Genomic DNA, 21,274 nt, shown 5'->3' on the forward strand with positions numbered 1-21,274 from the left:
AAAGTATCTTTCACAGTGTATAAGGATTATTTGATACTGGAGTTATTCATAATAGTACCCGATTTCTAACAGAAGGGAGATATAACATATGAGAAATATTTAGAATCAAGTCTCTCCTTGCTGTTATTTCAGATCATGTGAAGCCATAGCAGCAAGGTTTAGCCTGTTCTCCAAGACCAGAGGTTTTGGGGAAATACATATATATTTAATTTTTGAATTTTAGAGAAAAAAAACCCAAAAAAACGAAAAAAAAAACGCAACATTTCTTTATGTAATATGTGCTAAAAAAAATATAAATATATCATATTTCTAACATATCTTAGTTAAAACATGAATCATAATCAATACCTGTTTGGGTGTAATTTCGTAAGTTTCTCTTCACAACACTTTTCCAATTCAACATAAGTTCCCTCTTCCCCGGATCTGAAAAGAGGATAGGAAAAAAGGGGATTAGAAAAAGGAATGACAGATAAAAAAAAAGGAGGAAACAAAAACAGCTTAAAAGGATAGAAAACATAAGGGAACGAAAAAAAAAAAAAAAAAGATTAAAGATGTAAAAGAAAAGATAAAAAGCAATTAAATTTTTTTTTTTAGGATTGAAAAATATTTAAAACAAAAATAAAATGATCAAAAGAAAGACATGAAAAAAAAAGATATAATCAAAAGGAATGAAAAAAGATGTAATAAAAAATGAAAAAGATGTAATAAAAAATAAATGAAAAAAGATGTAATCAAAAGGAATGAAAAAAGATGTAATAAAAAATGAAAAAGATGTAATAAAAAATAAATGAAAAAAGATGAAATAAAAAATGAAAAAAGATGTAATAAAAATGAAAAAAGATGTAATCAAAAGGAATGAAAAAAGATGTAATAAAAAATGAAAAAAGATGTAATAAAAAATGAAAAAAGATGTAATAAAAAATGAAAAAAGATGTAATAAAAAATGAAAAAAGATGTAATCAAAAGGAATGAAAAAAGATGTAATCAAAAGGAATGAAAAAAGATGTAATAAAAAATGAAAAAGATGTAATAAAAAATGAAAAAAGATGTAATAAAAAATGAAATTTATGTAATAAAAAATGAAAAAGATGTAATAAAAAGGAATGAAAAAGATGTAATAAAAAGGAATGAAAAAGATGTAATAAAAAATAAATGAAAAAAGATGTAATAAAAAGAAAGGAAAAAGATGTAATAAAAAGAAAGGAAAAAGATGTAATAAAAAGAAAGGAAAAAGATGTAATAAAAAATGAAAAAAGATGTAATAAAAAATGAAAAAAGATGTAATAAAAAATGAAAAAAGATGTAATATAAAATGAAAAAAGATGTAATAAAAAATGAAAAAAGATGTAATAAAAAGGAATGAAAAAGATGTAATAAAAAATAAATGAAAAAGATGTAATAAAAAGAAAGGAAAAAGATGTAATAAAAAGAAAGGAAAAAGATGTAATAAAAAGAAAGGAAAAAGATGTAATAAAAAAAAATGAAAAAGATGTAATAAAAAGAAAGGAAAAAGATGTAATAAAAAGAAAAAAGATGGCATTTGTGTTTTAAATGAATGAAAAAAGAATAAAAGATGAAAAAGATTTTAAAAAGCATTGATAAGTTAAAACAAAATGTTAATGCTTCTGTAGATCAAACAGTAAACTTTGATTAGTATTTCTTTTAATTAAATTCAATCGCTTTATTTAAATTAAGAACAAGCAATGAAAGCAAAAGCAATTTGTTTTGTAACCCAAAAAAATGTCTACACCTTTCACTCCAAAATTCCACCTGAAATCGGATAATTAACTGATATTAAATTGTCCAACCCTAATTTAATTTTCCTCACATTCGATTCATTTGAAACCCAAAATAAAAGGTAAAAGAAGGATTTTAATTTATACTCTTAGCAATTATTAACTAGATTTATTTTAACAGTAGCCCGGCGTTGCCCAGGTGTTTGTAGGTGTATGTTGAGCAAAATAAAAAAAAAAAAAATTGTAGTAGGCAGACAGGCTTGAACCTGCACTACGAAGGAAGAAAAGGTGAAAAAAAAGAAAAAAAAAAGTGAAGCATTAGCTATTGTACCCATCACCAAATGAAAGTGATGTAGGTTTAAATTAAAGCTAGACAATCGAAAAGAGGGGATGACTTTCGAAAATATTGGTGAAAAAAGCGACCCCTCCCTATAGAAAAGTACTCAGTTGAGGGTGAAAGAATTAATGTTTTTGGCCAATTTTTCGATATTTGTCGCCCGAAGGGTTGAGCTTTAAAATGGTACCAATCTTGTGAAAATCCGTCGCCTCTGTCGAAAGTTTTTACGAGTCATATAAACATACATTTAAACAGACAGACGAGATTTAGATTATAGATTATTGAATTACCAGATATGTTATTAACTGATTTACTTTTCGCATTTGGATTCTTTAGACTACTGTTCCCATCTTGAGTGTCATTTTCATAATGTTTTGGTCAATGTAACCTCCAAACTTCTACAGATGCATCTTGTCAAACTCGGGAATTTGAACGGAACCCTTTTTTTCATGGGGGTAGGATGCACTCGTTCCATCAGTCATGACTGGATAAAGATCCTAAGTAATTTGCAATTGTATTTTTCGGTCGTCCACACTGAGAAGCGATCCTTTAACTTTCAGGAGGTCACTTTTAGAATTTATTTTTCCAAGTACTATAACCACTACTCCATGGGCCCTTGCAGACAGTTCCAGTATGAATTTTCGGAGCCTTTGGGAATGAGAGCATACTACCTCTAAAGTACAAGGTGGAACTATAAAATTGTCGCTCTAGAAAAGACGACAGGATTCCATTTCCGTTTGATGAAAACCGGTTTTCTTTTTTGTTGCAGACCATCTACTAGTTGGCCAGTTGTATACAAATCCCAAGAGCAATAGTGACGCAATGTTCAATGAACGAGATTGGAGATGCGCTGCTGTACAGCTCATGCTCTCTACCGATCCAAGTTATGACAACAGGACCATTGCCAGCACCCTCAAAATGCAAATCCGAAGAACAGAGACATGTCCAGGGTGATGAAAAGGTTTCCGGCCATGGTTATAGTCTTTGGTGTGGGTTCAAGTGAGGGCCACATCATGCCACCTCACATCTTCAAAGTCGGCTTGAAAGTCAACACCGAAGTGTACCTGGATGTGCTGAAGAGTGTGGTGATCCCCTGGTGCAATCATATGGCCATTGGTAGATCCTTAGTGTGGCAGCAGGACTTGGTGCCAGTCCACAAGTCCAAAGAGACCCAGGCTTGGCTTCAGAAGGAGTGCTTTGACTTTGTACCCTTTTGTCACTGGCTCCCCTCCTCCTCACCCAACCTGAACCTGCTGGATTACTTTGTTTGATCATACATCGAGAGCATCATCAACATGACCTCTCACAACACTAAAGCTAGACTGATTGCTGTCACCCACTGAGTATTTGCCGAACATTGGTAGAGCACTTGTGGAAAAGGTATGCTCCTAGTTGCGAACCTGTATTGAGGCGGTAGTTGAGATTAAAAGCAGCTACATTGAATAGATGTCAGCTTCACTACATAATCAAGTTAGCTGAATCGATCTTTTTCAATAAATGTTTTAAAATAAAACTGTAGTGTTGTTTTCTTTAGGATGACAAATTTATCGTCCCATCCTGTAAATAAAGGATTTCATTCCAAATTTCATCAAATTCCCAGAGTTTGGCAGAAACATTCTCTGAGTCTAACGAGATACACCTGAAGAAGGTCGAAGGTTACATCAACTGAAACGTTGTGAAAATGACACTCAAAACGAAAACAGTAATCGGAAGAATCCAAATAATACGAATACACAATCCTCATCTAAAAAATTCAGAAACGTGATTTACTTTTATTTAACACCATTACTAAATCAATCTCCCACAATATAATTACAACAATACTATTACTGTTTTAACCCACTTTCATGAAATTAAAGGGATTAATTAATATTGCATATTCGGAGAGGATAATTAGAGTCAAGTAGTTTTCTATTCAAAATTGATTAAAAAACCAATGCCTGAATCAATGCTGCATGGCTAAAATGGCGCACAGCCACTAGTGATCCATGGATCAGTGATCGACTCCAAAATTTATCAGAATGTTGTATGATCAGTTTTGTATGGCTGCAATTGGTAGCCATTGTTGGCAAAAGCAGAAAGATTATCAGTCATGGAGACAAAGATACTGCATTAGACTTCAGCTCTCATCAGAGACAACCATGTTTAAAATTTTATATTTATCGGTGCTATGATACTACACTAATCTCAGATAGTCTGTGCTGGTTTGCATTGCATATAAATGGCAACATTCTTACAAAATTGGGAATCAAAATGAAGGCTCTTAGAATGGCCAAAAAATGAAATGCAAAAAAAAACAAAAAAAACAACACAGAACTTCTCTCCAATGCTGCAGTTCATACTAACACGTTAACTTCAACCATAATTCACAACACTCTCAATATATATGCTCTCTCTCAGCTGTCAAAAACTCGACCCCCCACCCATCCTTCTTATAGCAGCTATTCCCCTCATGTACCAATTAATGCCACATGTATATAAAGAATCAAGCTACAAAATTAAGTTTTTTCTTTTTTTTCCTTCTCCTGATCCAATCACTGGGCAGGCTAAGCAGATACCCTGCGGCTCGTGTGAATAGTATCCCACGAAAGAAAGATGGCTAGATACCCAACACCAAGATTTCAAGACAGACTTCACTCTGACCAAACATTTAAACCTATATTGTAGAGACAGAAATCCAATGTAGTCACCCCCTGTGACAGCACATGGCCTTCCTTCGACAGGCCGACGACCACATAGTTGTGTGCCATGGATTACTACCTCCATCTCTTCATCGTTCTTGTTGGCGGTGTCATCATGTTTTGGTTCATACTGATGGCTGCCGACGGAACGCACGCGGGTCACAAAGTGGAAGTAGAATAAGCTGTGGAACAAGAAAGGAAAAACACAAACGCCAAGGTTTCACATATATTTGACGGTTGGACTTGTGAGTGTGTGTGTCTTCTCCCCGTTCTATCGATGTTACGTTCGTCTGTCAGTTGCAATTCGTCTATTTCTTTTTCGCTATCAACTCCCATCCGCCGCGAACGGCATCTAGTTGTCAATCAACTGTCTTTTCTGCGTCAGTATCTGGATTCACCCCCACCCCAGCCACCCGGATGCTGCCCTTCCCTTGTAATCTGTTCTGTGGATTTCTACTGTCATTGTCAAATCTAAAAGGCTCAATCTAAAAATACCTACAGATTCATTGTTTGCTACTTCCTATTTCATCGTATATTTGTATGACACTTCCTATTTATTATCGCCCCCTCAGCACTTAGTGACTCACCTTTATAGTATCACATTCCTCCCCCAGGATAAAGACAGAAGAAAATGATGAATAATATTCAAAGAATGTAATTAAATTAAAAGTGTTAATATGCAAAATTGAGAGAAAAAGAATTGAATCAATGGCATAAATGGCGTTAAAGATTTTTATGCATTGTACAAATTTTTTTTGAACATCTTAAGGACCAATGTTTAATTATAATAAATTTAATTTTGTTAAACAGAGTAAATACGAAAAAAAATATATTATGAAGGAATAAAAACTGGATAAATAATCAATTGTTAACTATTCTGCACAAATAAATCGTTAACTATTCTGTACTTTCAACTAACAATTTGCAGGGTTAAATTCGATACACTGCTGTCAAAAATCAGAATCAACTCAGTCTCTGAAAATCCAAAATCAGAATCAACTCAGTCTCTGAAAACAGGTTTTTATTCAAACCGGTAGCATCTTATTTGCATATGAGGTGATGAGAAATCTTGTTACTTCACAAGATCATCAGTAACTATTCTTTTATTCTTTCCTTTATTCTTTTTGTCTGCTAACAGACACTACAAGCTGCACAAAATCAGGTTTGTACCAACTTTTTAAGGCATTTAATCACGAAAACAGTTGACAGATTTTTACTCTTCGCACATTGGGGAATTGATAAATGAAGGAAAACCTCATACCCTCCCCCTCCTACAAATATAAAAAAGGAATAATAAATCAGTTTATATTGATTTAATTTTTCATGTTAGACATAAATAGAGATGGATTGTCATATTATTTGGATTAATTGGACTACTATTCTCATCTTGAGTCTGATTTCCACGTTTCGGCCTTCTTCGGGTGTATGTTCTTGAACTCAGGAATGTTTTTATTGAACTAGACAATTTGGACGGAATTTCAAGCGGAACCATCTATTAACTTCACGGGGGTAGCATGCTCTTGTTTCGTCAGCCATGACTGGATAGAGGTCCTAAGTAATTTGTAATTGTATTTTTTCGGTTACCCACACTGAAGATTGAACCTTCAACTTTCAGGAGACTATCACTTTTTATAATTAATTTTTCCAAGTACTCTAACCACTGCGCCACAGGTCCTCAGTGTGGGTGGCCGAAAAAATACAATTGTGAATTACTTAGGACCTCTATCCAGTCATGGCCGACAGAACAAAAGCATGCTACCCTTGTGAAGTAAATAAAAGGTTCCGCTCGAAATTCCGTCCAAATTCCAGAGTTCAACAAGATGCACCTGAAGAAGGTCGGAGGTTATATCAACCAAAATGTTGTGAAAATCGCAAGATGAGAACAGTAGTTTGATTAATCCAAATAATACAAATAACCAATCCTCATCTCAAAAATTCAGAAACGTCAGAAATGGATCTGACTAGCAATTTCTTCCTTTTTATCCTAGCAGCATGTTTCTTTTACAGTATAAACAAAAATTATAATTCGCTTCAGTTTCTTTCCAAAAATAATTTTTCTGGCTGAGAAGATTATTACAATGAAGACAATTTTAAATAATTTTAAATAATGGTTACTTATGCAAAATAAGGACGGTGCTATCATTGCAATTTTCCAGGCAGTTTATGTAAAAGGTCGAAAGGTGCTGAAGTGCTGAGCCAAGGAAATCACAGCAGCCAACATCATTTACAAAAAAAAATTATTTACTATCATTAGTTTATTAAAAAAAAAATATAAATATATATAAATAAATATTTATCTTGATTCGAACAAAAAAGATAAAATAATTTAGAAAAAAAATGTGTCTGTGTGTGGGGGAGGGAGGGGGTGCTACCTGTTATATAATTATAGGGAAAGTTTAAAGCTTTTATAGAATATTTAAAAGTCGAGCACGCATCATCTGTATTTGTTATTTTACGCTTGTTTTGTAACTTGTCAATGAGGAAGTTTGAAAGTGAGGGAATAACGATATATACAGAGAGTAGGGAAATACAGAGAGAAAGTGGGTGGAGAAGTACAGAGAGAGAGAAAGAGAGAGAAGGAGTAGACATGAACAGAAAGGGTCGGTCAGCCCCAACTATAAATAACTACGACGACAATTCACCTTTGCTGACATCGCAGTAAACGCACCCGGGATAAGGCCCCTCCCCTCTCCTCTGCCATGCGCAGTGGAGGAACAGGAAATGGATCTTTTGGAGCCCGCTTCCTCTTTTGGGGTCCAACCAGCAACGGAGATAGACACATGCTGCGTGGTTCTCACCAAACGAAGGAAACTACGAGAATTTTCTGTGGATGATACTTATGCTATAGCAACACGAAAGAATTACGGCCGAAATGAGAAACGAACAAAACAAGACAATATACCAAACGCGCGTATCGGCAAACAATAAGCTACCGTTTTGCTATTTTCTCTCTCTCTCTCCTTTACCCTCATCCGTCCACATTGAACATTGAATTTGATGTAATGAACATTTTCTTGTCTTTATAAAATACGGATGATGTTTTCTACCCGACTCCATTAATTACATAAGAGAACAGAATTCCCTTCCCAAAAGGTCCTTCATTTTTTTGCTATTTTATTCTGTATGTTTTATTTTATTTTATTTTCTCATCCCCTATCCTTTAGCTAATGTTAGTCCTTAAATAAAATTTATAAAATTTCATTTTGCGTTTGTCTTGTTATTTCATGAGTCCTGCTGTCCTGTATATATTTTACCGGTGTCCTGAGACAAGTTATTCCGTCCCCTCCCATTCACCTCTTTTCGTCATTTTTTGTCTTATTTTTTTTTTTCTATTGTTGTCCCATTGGTCTCTCGTCGTTCCCAGCGTATTCCGATGCGTAACATACCATATTTTTGTTATCCAACAAATATTTATCATAAATACGTTTTTTTTTTTAATTCAAAATATGAATTTTCTTAAAGTTCCGTAAAAATTCTCCAATAATTATTCATTGCATTTTCTTTATAACAGCAAAAAGGATGTTTTCATTTTTCAATGAATTTTTCATTGAATTATCTGTGTAATAGAGAATTGCCACCCTGATAGGTCCTGAACTGTCATCTAAGCTTCAGCCTCTGTCCCATCGACGAAATGTTGCATCCCTCTGCCTGTTCTACAAGTACTTTAATGGTGAATGCTTTGATGAACTACAAGCACTTGTACCCCCTCAACATGAATAAACCCGATGAGCAGCTAAATCCCACCCCTTCACAGTAGAGATCTCTAGGTGTAAGAAAGATTTTTACTCCAATAGTTTCTTCCTCAGAACTGCTAGACTTTGGAATTTCCTTCCGGGATTCTGCTATCCCAACTGTACTGACATGCAGAAGTTCAAGTGTAATGTGGAAAGACATCTTGCTACTTACCTCCCTTCATAATATCCTTGCAACTTATGTGCTCGATAGTAGCCCCCTACTTCAAAGTGGCACTGTGCCTTGTTTGGGGTGAAAATTGAATAGAAAAAAAAAAAAAAAATTTTCCTCATTGAAAAAATTGGCCCACATTTGCGCCAAAATATAATAAATAAAAAAATAAATAAATCACAAAACTTTGTTCGGTATCTTCCAGTGTTTTGCATAAACTACTTGGAAAATTCCCATGATAGCACAGTTCTTATTCTGCATAAGTACTAAAAGTTAGAATTGTAAAAGACATCTCCTATTTTCATGTGAAAGTAAAACAGGAATTATCTCCGCTAATATTTTGAGCATTATTTTCTCCCATAACTTTGTAACTTGCATGTATATATATTATCTATATATTAATAGGATAGTGTGTGTGTTATTTATTTTGTGTGAACGCTTACATCCGAGTGACTGTAGTTAAATTGTTATGAACTTCTGTTTCATGTAATAATAATTTTACCAAGAATTCTTCATAAATTTTGGTTTCACTTTTGATTATAGCTGAAGGAACTGAAGTTCATATATATATATATACATATATTATATATATGAACAAATGATTAATAAAACATGTTAAAAAACATCTTGAAAAAGAGTTAAAAACATTTAATTTTAAAAAGGAAGCACAAGATAAGTGGATAGTCCTTAATCCGCGGAGTTTCGAAGAAATACTCTCCTTCTCATCAGAGGGCAGGAATTAGCAAAATGCGGGATCGGATTTTGCATGTAAAAGTATTTAATGAAACCACAAGTAAGTCACAGATCTTACTTGGTTAAAAAAAGGGTGAGGTAATATATATATATATATATATATATATATATATATTTAAATAAGGGAGTAGTCACCAACAATGGGTATTTTTTAACATTATTTTATTATTCCGTGTCTTGGTTTTTGATTGAGAATTATGTTTGGATCATTGTAATAATGTTTTTAAGTCATTGAAATCGTTTACGCGCGTGAAAATAATTTCTGACGAGGACGTATCACAGATCGTCTGAAACGTGCGTAAACGATTTCAATGACTTAAAAACATTATTACAATGATCCAAACATAATTCTCAATGAAAAACCAAGACACGGAATAATAAAATAATGTTAAAAAATACACATTGTTGGTGACTACCCCCTTATTTAAATATACATCTTTCTTTCGTTGGAATTTATCAACCCATTTTATATATATATATATATATATATATATATAGTAGAGATGGTAATTAATAAAAACCTGAAGGAAGTGCTCAATACTGTTGTAGAGCAAATATGCGTTTTATTTTTTATTACCGTATTTTTCTGTTAAGTTACATTATTGTTTCAGCTACCCGGCCGTTTTTTGGCCTTCATGTAGCTTCCTCAGACTTTTACAGAAATGTTCGTTTATGGTGGAATGAACGAACATTTCTGTAAAAGTCTGAGGAAGCTACATGACGGCCAAAAAACGGCCGGGTAGCTGAAACAATAATGTAACTTAACAGAAAAATACGGTAATAAAAAATAAAACGCGTATATATATATATATATATATATATATATATATATATATATATATGTTTGGGTTTCGGTTCAAGCTGATACACTCAAGTCATATGGATATACTTTTTTATTTTTGAAATCGCAACTAATATATAAATATCAATAGAACATTAACTCTATAATAATATATAATAAATTTGCAAGAATTAAAATATCATATTTATGCGTACTTTACGACCGGGCTATGCCAGGCGTCCCTGCTAGCTTAAATAAATACTTTTGCAGTTTTAACAAAAGAGCTACAATAATATCGGAGCGTCTCCATTTATGCTGAACCTTCACAGAATGCCAACCTCAATATATTACATATGAAAGAGTCCACTGTGGAATTTCCACAGGTCCCGCTTGTTTAATTTAATAATTTAAGCTAAAATGATTTTAATGCTTCTGGGGTAACATTGGGTTAATATAACTAGTACTAAATAAAAATTATAGTAGAATTATACAATATCTCAACAACTTTTCACTCTACTTTGAGAAAGAGATGAAGAGAGAAAGCGCAAGACGGATTGACAATGGGAGGGGGGGAACAGTTACGATAAACATCAGTCCTTAAAGCATTTTAAAATTAAATTTTGGAAGAAAAATTAAACTAAGGTAATTAATGTTAGACTATGACAATATTCTATACTACAGGCCACTTCAGAATGTTATTTCAAATATAGTTAACATAATGGTGCTTCTACGTAATTGTAGCAAAATTGAAATCTTGAATTTCAAGTGAAACCAATGGCATCTACTGAAGTATCATGTCACAGCAATGAAAATGTCCGAAAATTATCAAAAACAATAAGGTAGAAAGTTAATTATTAATGAAAATATCCGAAAATTATCAAAAACAATAAGGTAGAAAGTTAATTATTAATGAAAATGTCCGAAAATTATCAAAAACAATAAGGTAGAAAGTTAATTATTAATGAAAATGTCCGAAAATTATCAAAAACAATAAGGTAGAAAGTTAATTATTAATGAAAATGTCCGAAAATTATCAAAAACAATAAGGTAGAAAGTTAATTATTAATGAAAATGTCCGAAAATTATCAAAAACAATAAGGTAGAAAGTTAATTATTAATGAAAATATCCGAAAATTATCAAAAACAATAAGGTAGAAAGTTAATTATTAATGAAAATATCCGAAAATTATCAAAAACAATAAGGTAGAAAGTTAATTATTAATGAAAATTGTCTTTGAAAAAAATTTGGAAAAGAGAGGTAACTGTTTTCTGAAAACTGATTATCTTTCGTTAATTTAGCAAAACTTATTTTTCGCTAATTTTTTGATATTTTCATTGCTGCAACATGACAATTCAGTAGATAGCAATGGTTTCACTTGAAATTCAATTTTTGCATTTCGCTACAATAACAAAGAACCAACTAACCTTCTTTAAAAGAATGGATCAGAGTTCTTGGGTTAGTAGATGTAGAACAGTTAATATTTTTTGTTTTGTTTTAGGGCATATCAATCATTTTTGGGTTCGAAGCCTCTGTTCAGTCTCGAAGCATGTAATTGTGAGGCAAGGGTTGTGCAATTCCAACCACACCTCTCCTGAATCGGCATTGCTTGAGTCCAGTGGAAAGGAGAAGTGCTAGATGACTGAAAACAATGCAGAGATAAGCAGAGAGCACATACAGCACCTGGAATTCGCAAATGGTCATCCATTTTAGCACTGACCAGGCTCAATGTTGCCTATGGTGATTTAACGAGAACCGGTCTGTCAACGTGATTATACTGTATCTTTTCGGGTTATTTAATCACCAATGAAGTAATTTTAGAAAAAAAAGTTTTTGTGCTTCAAGTTCTTTATATCTTCAAATATTTTATTCATGGTGTTTGGTTTGGCTGTTTTGTAGTGGAAAATTGTTGCTTGTGTTTTTTGACTTTGCAAAACATTATTGAATTTTGCAAAAGAGAAAGAGAAAGAAAAAGAAAAAAAAAAAAACATCAATGTTCAGTGCATTTTAGGTCAGGCAGCCAGTATCTCCACTAAGCCTGATCTGGTAGTACCAGAACAATTGAGGCAACGGGAGAAGTCCGAGGAAAACATGGACAGAAGTGATGGATTGAGAGAAAGGAAGATAAGACCTGGTCAGAGATAGGTTAGTGTGGAAGTCAATTTTTAACCGACGTTCAGTGCATGCCAGCTTTTAAAATGGCATTAAAACAATTATGATGAAGATATGGCACGTTGACAGACCGGTTCCTGTCAAATCACAGCTGGGTCAGTACTAAAATGGGTGACCATTTGGGAATTCCAAGTGGTGCATGTGCTCTCCGCTTATCTCGGCATTGTTTCCAGTCTTGAGCCTCTCTTTGCCATGAGACACAAGCAGTGCTGATTCAGGAGATGTGTGGTTGGAGATTGCACGACCCTTGCTTCACAATTACACGCACAGTTACCCTTACAGGAGTATCCATTGTCTCTTGACAATGTCTCTGAAAATGCCCCAATCGTGCTTCGTACCATTAATTGACTTGTAGTATAGAACGCCATGGACTATAATATTCCTTTTTCAATTTCTATGTTACAACGTTGGCTTTTGGTAAGCTGCTAGACAGAAGAGAATTGTTTGAATAATAAAAAAAAAAATGCAGTACATACTTCAAAAGCTTGTATATCTTTTCCAATTCCTTGACATCATTACAGTTCTTGATGTAACCGAAATCCAAGTGGTTAAGCGGAATATGGTACTTGCTGATGCTCTCCTTAAAATAAACTGGAACGTTCTCACCCATTGTGGTACACACACCTATGCACAAACATGAAATAAGCATTTTTTTCGAATGAGGAATTATTATTTACATTAGCTATCCCAAACCAAAACTTTATTTTCATCATATCTAAAAACTTTTAATGTGGTCACGTAGAGCTTTGCAACATACAAGCAATGATGCAAATTTATTGTGGTAGCTTAATCAGCCATCAAATTATGATTGTTCAAAGTTGGAAATAAGAAATTTTGTCGTCTTGTGTATTATTGGTTTAGAAACCACACATCACAATGCATAACTAAAAGTGACGGATGTTGTAGTTTGCTTAAAACATTGTATGTAGTGTTAAGGGATTTTTTTTTTTAAGGCAATACAATGTAGATTTTTTTTTAAGGCAATACAATGTAATTTTTTTTTAAGGCAACACAATGTAATTTTTTTTTAAGGCAATACAATGTGATTTTTTTTTAAGTCATTACAACGTAATTTTTTTTCCACTTGTAGGCTTATACAAGTATTAAACAAAAAAAAACATTGTATTGCTTTAAAAAAAAAATCCTTTGAAAATGCAGGTTTTGAACAAAAAAAAAAAAAAAAAATGCTTACAAATGTAATCTTGTGGTAAAAAGAAAATCAATCATAATTGTGAGCAAACCGCAAACCAGCCTCAATGGTGCTTCTTCATTATTGGAGTCCGAATTAAATGAAACTTTGGTTATAACTAGTTTTTTATATTCAAAACATCACATCAAAACACTAGGGTCTTCGGCCTTTTTTCTCCGTTGACTGTAAAATGCTCAGAAAAACAATTGAATGTCCTGTGTTTTTTTTTTGGGGGGGGGGTCATCCTGTAAAAGCATATAAGATATTACAATCTTCAAAGAAAGAAAATTTAAAAAAAAAAATTAGATAAAAGGAACTCTGTGTATGGACTCCAAAATGGTAAGGTCGATTTTAAAAAATTTTTTTACACAAGTGTACTTTATGTGCCTGACAGTGTTCTTAGGTTTTGTATGAGAATGTCTCCAATAAGTATCGATAATCAAAAAAATCCAATGAAAGAAGGAACAGGCGATTTCAACCAAAGTTAACACCTTATGTAGCCTAGTATTACAAGTGCATTTGAGAAGTTTTATTACTGCATAAGCAGTAAGGTCCGGCATATAAAATCAACAGTAGTTTTTTTTTTATATGATAGGAGCGCGTTCAAAATGAATGTTTCTGTTTAGAGCACAGTTGAACCATAATACTTGACTTTTGCATTATAATTTTATTCAAGCCAATATATAAAAATAATTTTATAAAATCTACTGTAGGTTCTCTACAGTGCAATGTAAACTACAATGTATTGTGGACTAAGTCACTGCAGAGAGGCATATGAAAGTGCACTACGGTGGGTCCCCAACTAGAGCAGGTAATTAATGGACTTGATTGAAAAATGGATGATTTAACAGATTTTGATGACAATAAAATCTCTGCGCCCCCCCTCTCGCCAAACTTTCACGAAAAACACCTGTCTAGTTGAAACCACTGTCAATAATTTTCCCCACTCTTTATCTGTGCCTAAATCAAAAGCTTCTTTCTTAGAACTGCATGCCTGTGGAACTCTCTTCCATTTGGCCATTTCCTAGCTTAGTGGTCTTCAAGTCCAACATAAACAAATTCTTGATGAACTGCCCCCTTAAGTAATCCAATTTACCAAATTTCCATTACTAACAATTACTACAATATTATCCCATTGACTACTGTACACTCAATAACCCGTATCCACGAGTGGCCTCCGAGCCTTGATAAGTGTGACTACTATGTCGAAAAAAAAAAAAAATGGATTCGTTGATCCTTATTCAGTCATGGGCAACGTCAAGTCTCCCTGTTAGTATTTAGTACTATAAAAACAAATGTTTTTACAAGGGTAGGATACTATATTAATTTAAAGCATTTTTTGTTTTTTTTTTAGACGTTTATCTTGGCTTGCAAATACTTTATAAAAAGTAAAAGAAAGAAAAAATACCACTCCACTATAACATCAGAGTCAGCAGCAGTCACTCTAGGTGGGTTGAACTAGCTTCCTCCAAAGAAGGAAATGTCATGAAAATATCAAATTCACAAGGAAAAAAGCCTACGGAAAACTAAGGTTGGAGTTGATAGCAAAATCGTAAACAGCCTTATTTGAAATCTTTGGACTAATGTTCTCATCTTGAGTGTCATTTTCACAATGTTTCAGTCGATGTAACCACCAACCTTCTTCAGGTGTATCTTGACAAACTCGGAAATTTCAGGTGGGGGTAGTATGCTCTTGTTCTGTCAGCAATGACTGGATAGAGGTCCTAAGTAATTCACAATTGTATTTTTCGTTAGCAATGAACTCTCTCCGAATATCCATTCTACTAACAACATCGCACTTATTGTCGCTGTCTTTGTTAAGTTGAAGCTCTACTTTTGAGTATTCTGTGAGAAATGGAGGATGAAAATGAACCAATAGAAATTAAATATTTTTTCCAAGGTAGTCATCAATTATCAAGGTTCGAAGGCTACTTGAAGATAAGGGTTAATGAATGCAAGATAGTAGTGTAGTAATCGTTAATGGTGTAAGTTGGGTACAATTGGATTATTTAAGGAGACAGCTCAACAAGAAATTGTTTACATTGGACTTGAGGACTACGATATTGTAGTCAATCGAAAAGCAGGCCATCAGAATAATGTTTCACAGGCGGGCAGTTCTAAGGAAAAAAACTTTGTTCATGGAATTTATGTTTAGATTGAGGCACCAATATAAAATGGGGCTCAAGTACTTTTTTGTGAAAGTCCAGCAAGGGATGACCATAGATTGGAGCTCAGACGAGCACTTGCCATGAAAGTAACGATAGAGCAGAGACAAGCTTGCAATGTCTCTTCTGTGGGAAAGAGGTTGCAAGGAAGAGAAAAGAGCATCACCTACTAATGTTTCAATAAATAAGAAAATGGATAAAAAAAAACGCAAAGATTTTGAGCTTCTTAAATAAGTGGCTGCAGAATCCTCATCTGAAATCAGCAGATGAATACAATTAGCAATTCCTACATTTGGATGTTCAAAAGAAGTTATGGAGTAGGAAAAACAAACACCTCTAAAGACTTGGCAATGCATCAATAGTTCCTATTAGTGTATATGCAAGTGAAACACTGATTATATTGGAAGAGCATGAGATGAAGTTCAGCATCTTTGAAATAAACTGTTTGGGATGATTAATTGAAATCATAAATCGAAAAACATTAGAACATTACATTTCTGAATTTTTGAGATGAGGATTGGTTATTCATATTATTTGGATTCATCGGACTACTGTTCTCATCTTCAGTGTTATTCTCATGTTTCGGTCGATTTAATCTCCAACCTTCTTCAGGTGTACCTTGTTGAACTCTGGAACATTTCTGTCGAACTTGAAATCAATTGTAAAAGTGATAATCTGACGGTTGAAGGTTCAATTCTCAGTGTGGGTGACCAAAAAATAAAATTGCAAATTATTTACGACCTCTATCCAGTCGTGGCTGACAGAACCAGAGCATGCTACCTCCATGAAGTAAATAAAAGCTTCTGTTCAAAATTCCATCCAAATTCCCCAGTTCAACAAGATACATCTGAAGAAGGTAGGAGTTAACATCAACTGAGACGATATAAAAATGATATTCAAGGTGAGAACAGTAGTCTGAAGAATCCAAATAATATAAAAATCAGAACATGTTTGGAGATCAGCATTGGAATAAATAATGCCTATTTTCCGATGCCAAAAATACATTTTTTTTTATTTCTTTGTTTAAAACTTACTTTTCCTTGGCTCGTCGTATCAATACCGAAATGATAAACATTTATTGATTTTAAACTATCAGTAAAATTAAAATCTATAGATTACCCATGCAAGTGTATATTTACGTTTGCAAAAATATATGCATATATTATATGGATTTTGCCCCCCCCCCCCCAAAAAAAAACAAAAACAACAACTGTATTTAGAAATTTAAAAATAATCAAAATCGGTAATTGTACCGAAATCAGAAATTTAGCACAGAATCACTAATTGTATTGAAATCAGGAAAAATATTGGAATCATCCCATCACGTTTAAGAACTATTCTTAGAGCAAGTTTACGAGATAAACTAAGAAATCAGAAAGAAGCTTAATATTAACAAATCCATTAATGACCTTATTTGGAGAAAAAAAAAGAGATGAACGTGGTTTGGACATGTTTCTCTGGGTACCAAACTCCAGCTATGTAAAAGAATTTTATCAAAAAGATTTCAGTCAAGAAAGATACAGAGAATGACAATTAAAGAGATTAGCTGACCAGATAAGGGTTGAGACTGGCATGCTACTCCCGGCAGCTAAAAGACTGGTCCAAGGCCATAAGTCCTGGATTTTTGTTTTCAAGCATGTGGCAAAGCTCTATGGAGTATGCATACGAGTCAAAACCAATATTTTAATATTTTCTTTCTGTTTTACTTTACTTGGAGCAACATGCAACTGACAGCGTGAAAATATAGGTTTACATTGTGATGTCATATTAGACACTCTCCCTACAAGTCAGTATTTGATATATCATTAAATATCTTTCACTTTCCTCTCTATTTACCTCCTTTCACTTCTCCAAGTATTATAGAAAGAAATACTTAAAAAAATGTACATATTAAAATAGATGAAATGATAAAAGATAAACGGTAGCTGTATGATGTCATCATCTCTATGACGTCATCCCGTCATCCAGCAGGGTTGCGGAATCAGATGGTAAAAGTCTGCTGACTCCGACTCCTTTGATATCTTCAACTAGGGACTCTTTGACCCCTATGTAGAAATCTATTCTGCAGATCCATATACCAGCCTCCCACACCTATTCAACAAGCATTTTATGAATACTTTTCATTTATATTATTTTTTACGTTTAACATTCACTTGTATGATAAATATACTCACGTATAAACTCAACCAGCTTTATAGAAAATGTTAAGATAACAAAGAGATAAAAAAAATTTACAATGAAATTTTATTATTTTATCAGTTCAAAAGGGAATACAATATTTAGGGATGGGGAAACCTCTTTAGGCCATGGCATTTCAAAGTCAAACGCTTCTCATCAGAAAGGGGAAGTAAAGACATTATATAGAGAAAAAATTTTTCAAGGATAATATTACCTTTATGGAAAGAGGATCAAAGGAAAAACAGGAAAAAGCTATAAAGGGCTATAGTAGGATGGATTGCTTCTTATTGATTTAGGCTTGTTTTTGTTTTTTTTTTCAGATAAGATTGTAATTCCGGATCCAATTCCAATTGCCAAATTCCATTTGATTCAGGAATTGGATAACTTTCAGATTACAATCTGATTGTTATCCGATGTAATCCACAGAGATCTCACTCAAAGATAGTTTTCATTAATCCTGTGTGACGTCACAACCAAAACAAAAACAGCTGTCCAGATAGGATTTGCAGGGATCCGATGAACTGAAATATCTTCATGAAGTAGAAGTATTGCAGTACAGTACAAAATATGATATATCTCTAAAAATAAAAGCAAACAAAATACAAAAACTGCTAAATTGTGCAACTGGTAAAACTAAACAGGAAAATGATGTAAAAAAAAAAAAAAAAAAAAAAGTTATTGGACTTAAGGAGTCGGAGTCGGATAAAAATTCAACTCTGACTTCTTGCACTCTTAGAAATCCGACTTCGCAATCCTGTTATCCAGTATGCATGGTGACAAGAAACAAATAAGCAAGATAGAATTTATCCCTCTCCCACAGTGATAAATGTGACACAAGGGCCAGAAAAGTGGGACTGACGACTCAGCATTTCAGAGAAGTAACACTCTACTTAGAAAAAATGCCTCCGTTGGCATTCTTCTGTAGGCTGCGTCAGGCAATTAACAATAAACTAACCCCTTCTCAAAGAAAGAAGACAAAGACTGGGATGGTGGACCTTCTAGAACTGCACAGGACCAGCAATATACCACACTCAAGAAAAGATCATTTCAGAAATGAACTCTCGATTTTGGTGCCGACGGAACAAGTCGAGAGCTGGTGAAGATACAAACAGACAAGATAACAAAATTCAGATATTATGTTTCAAGAATTTTTTGAGATGAGAATTAATAATTTGTATTATCTATATCATTTGGACTACTATTCTCATCTTAAACCTTATTCTCACAATTTTTTGGGTGATATGCATCTTTTTTTTTTTTTTTTTTTTTTTTTTTTTACACAGTGATCACCACTTATCAAGGCCCGGATTACGTTAGTGTGGAGATTTGATGAAGTGTTTACTTAAGGGGGCGGTTCATTAGGAATTTGTTAATGTTGGACTTGAAAACATCCAAGTTGTAGTCCAGTGGGAAGCAGGCAGACGGAACAGAGTTCCACAGGTGTGCAGTTCTAAGAAAGAAGCTTTGTACATGGAATCCACGTTTTGATTTAGGCACAGATATAGAGTGGGGGAAATTTTTCACAGTGGATTCAGCTAGACGGGTGTTTTTCGTGAAAGATTGGCGAGGGGGGGGGCCAGAGATTGGAGTTCAGACAAGCACCTGCCATGGAAATAACGATAAAACAAGGATAGGCTCGCAACGTCTCTTCTGTGGGAGAGAGGTTGCAGGGTAGAGAAAACCTAATCTCTCCCGCTTAGACAAGGTCTAAAAACATCTCACTGTCGGCCAAGTTCCAACTTTTGTCCCATTATATAGGGACAAAATCTGCACAATTTGATGTCAGTGTGGGAACTGTACACAATTATTTGTGAGGAACTGAAGATGTGGAAGATATGCGCGAAGTTTGTCCCCAGGGTGCTAAGGGAAGATTAGAAAGAAAAACATTATCATGACAGCAGAGAAATGGTTGAGCTGATCAATTCAGATCCCAGTTCTTAATGCTCTAGTGACCTGCAATGAAAACTGGATCTACTGCTATGACCAAGAGACAAGAGTTCCCAGTGGAAGCATACTGGCTCTCCCAGACCCAAGAAGACCAGACAGAACAAATACTCCCAGAAATTTATGCTGATCCTTTTTTTTTGACAGCACGGACATTATCTACATGCACTGGGTTCCCACTGGACAGACAGTCAACAAAGAATACTATGTTGAGGTTTTAAGGGAGTTCAGAAAGAGATTCCATCCGAAGAGGTCAGCACTCTTCAAATCAGGTCAGTGGCATTTCCACCAGGACAATGCACCAGTCCACAGTTCCATCCTTGTCACAGACTATTTGACCAAGATGAGCATCAAAACAGTTTCTCGCCCTCCCTATGGTCCAGACCTTGCTCTCTGTGACTTTCGGTTATTCCCAAAGCTAAAAAAAAAGAAGAAAACCTTAGAAACTGTTGTTACGAGACAATTGAGGAGATGAAAAAGGCTGTGACCAAAGTCATTGACACACTCATACAAGAGGACTTCCAGAAGTTATGGGAATGGTATAACAAGTGCATTGTAGCCGGAGAAGATTACTTTGAAGTGAACTCGAGTTTCATTTGTGTACTATCAATAAAAGTGCCCAGACAAAAAACTTATTGGAGGCACCTCGTATACAGATCTTTAAACTATATTCATTTTTTGTTTTCCAGTGTAAAAATCAATATTTGCTATTTCTATTGTGAAATACGAGGAAAATGAAAAAAAAAAAAAAATTAACTTGGAAAATTACATCTTTAAGTTCTTTTAAAGAGAATGATTATAAATTATTTCATAATGAATTTCATTTCTTCAACCTCCCAAATCGTCCACGGACCAAAACATCTAACTAAAAAGTCAGACAACCAATTTAGTTAACACTGACCAGACAGGTGGCTTGTCTTTGTCTTATCTTCCTATAATTGTTTAGATTGTCTTGCAGATCAGTAATTTTGCTATTCTTCGACACACGCATACAATATGCTTTTGTGCAGTGAAAAACTAAGTAAATAATTTGTGTTCAATAGTACAATAGTGGCGCAGTTTAAAAAAGTTTACTTTGGTTTAAGAGCACAAATAACCCAAAATACTCGACTTTTGTTTAAACTTTCAATTTTAGCTAGAACTTACTTTTATTCCACTAATTTTTAAAAAAGGTGTCAAAATTATTTTCCAATTTCAAAATGTGGCGCTGGTAAATAAATACTCAAGTCAGCCATTTAATGCATTTTTTAATAGACTAGCAGGCCGCCCGGCGTTGCCCGGTCATAAAATAGACATAAATATTATATTTTAATTAATGCAGAATTCTTATTTATTACAAACAGAAATATCGTAGGTATTAAACGTAATGTTAAATTCTTTAAAAAAAAAAAAAAAAAAAAAAAAAAAGTAAAAAACCCCAAAAGAAACTGAGATGTG

At 33.8% G+C, this 21,274-nt stretch overlaps 1 protein-coding gene across 7 annotated transcripts in view; it reads right to left on the minus strand.

The window, feature by feature from the left end:
• LOC145263835 (sperm-associated antigen 1-like) overlaps positions 1-21,274 on the minus strand; it is a 135,668-nt gene that overhangs the window by 78,117 nt on the left and 36,277 nt on the right. For 5 of the 7 annotated variants that reach the window (XM_080120908.1, XM_080120907.1, XM_080120904.1 and 2 more), the window contains exon 2: positions 349-423. In XM_080120908.1, the coding sequence (XP_079977034.1) occupies positions 349-423 (75 nt within the window). Of the gene's footprint in view, positions 1-348; positions 424-12,837; positions 12,986-21,274 lie in introns of all 7 variants that reach the window. The other 2 variants (XM_080120906.1, XM_080120903.1) reach the window with 1 other exon arrangement.

The sequence above is a fragment of the Euprymna scolopes genome, chromosome 39 (genome assembly GCF_053919585.1).
Source record: "Euprymna scolopes isolate OS-2025 chromosome 39, ASM5391958v1, whole genome shotgun sequence".
In the NCBI taxonomy this organism is placed as follows: domain Eukaryota; kingdom Metazoa; phylum Mollusca; class Cephalopoda; order Sepiida; family Sepiolidae; genus Euprymna; species Euprymna scolopes.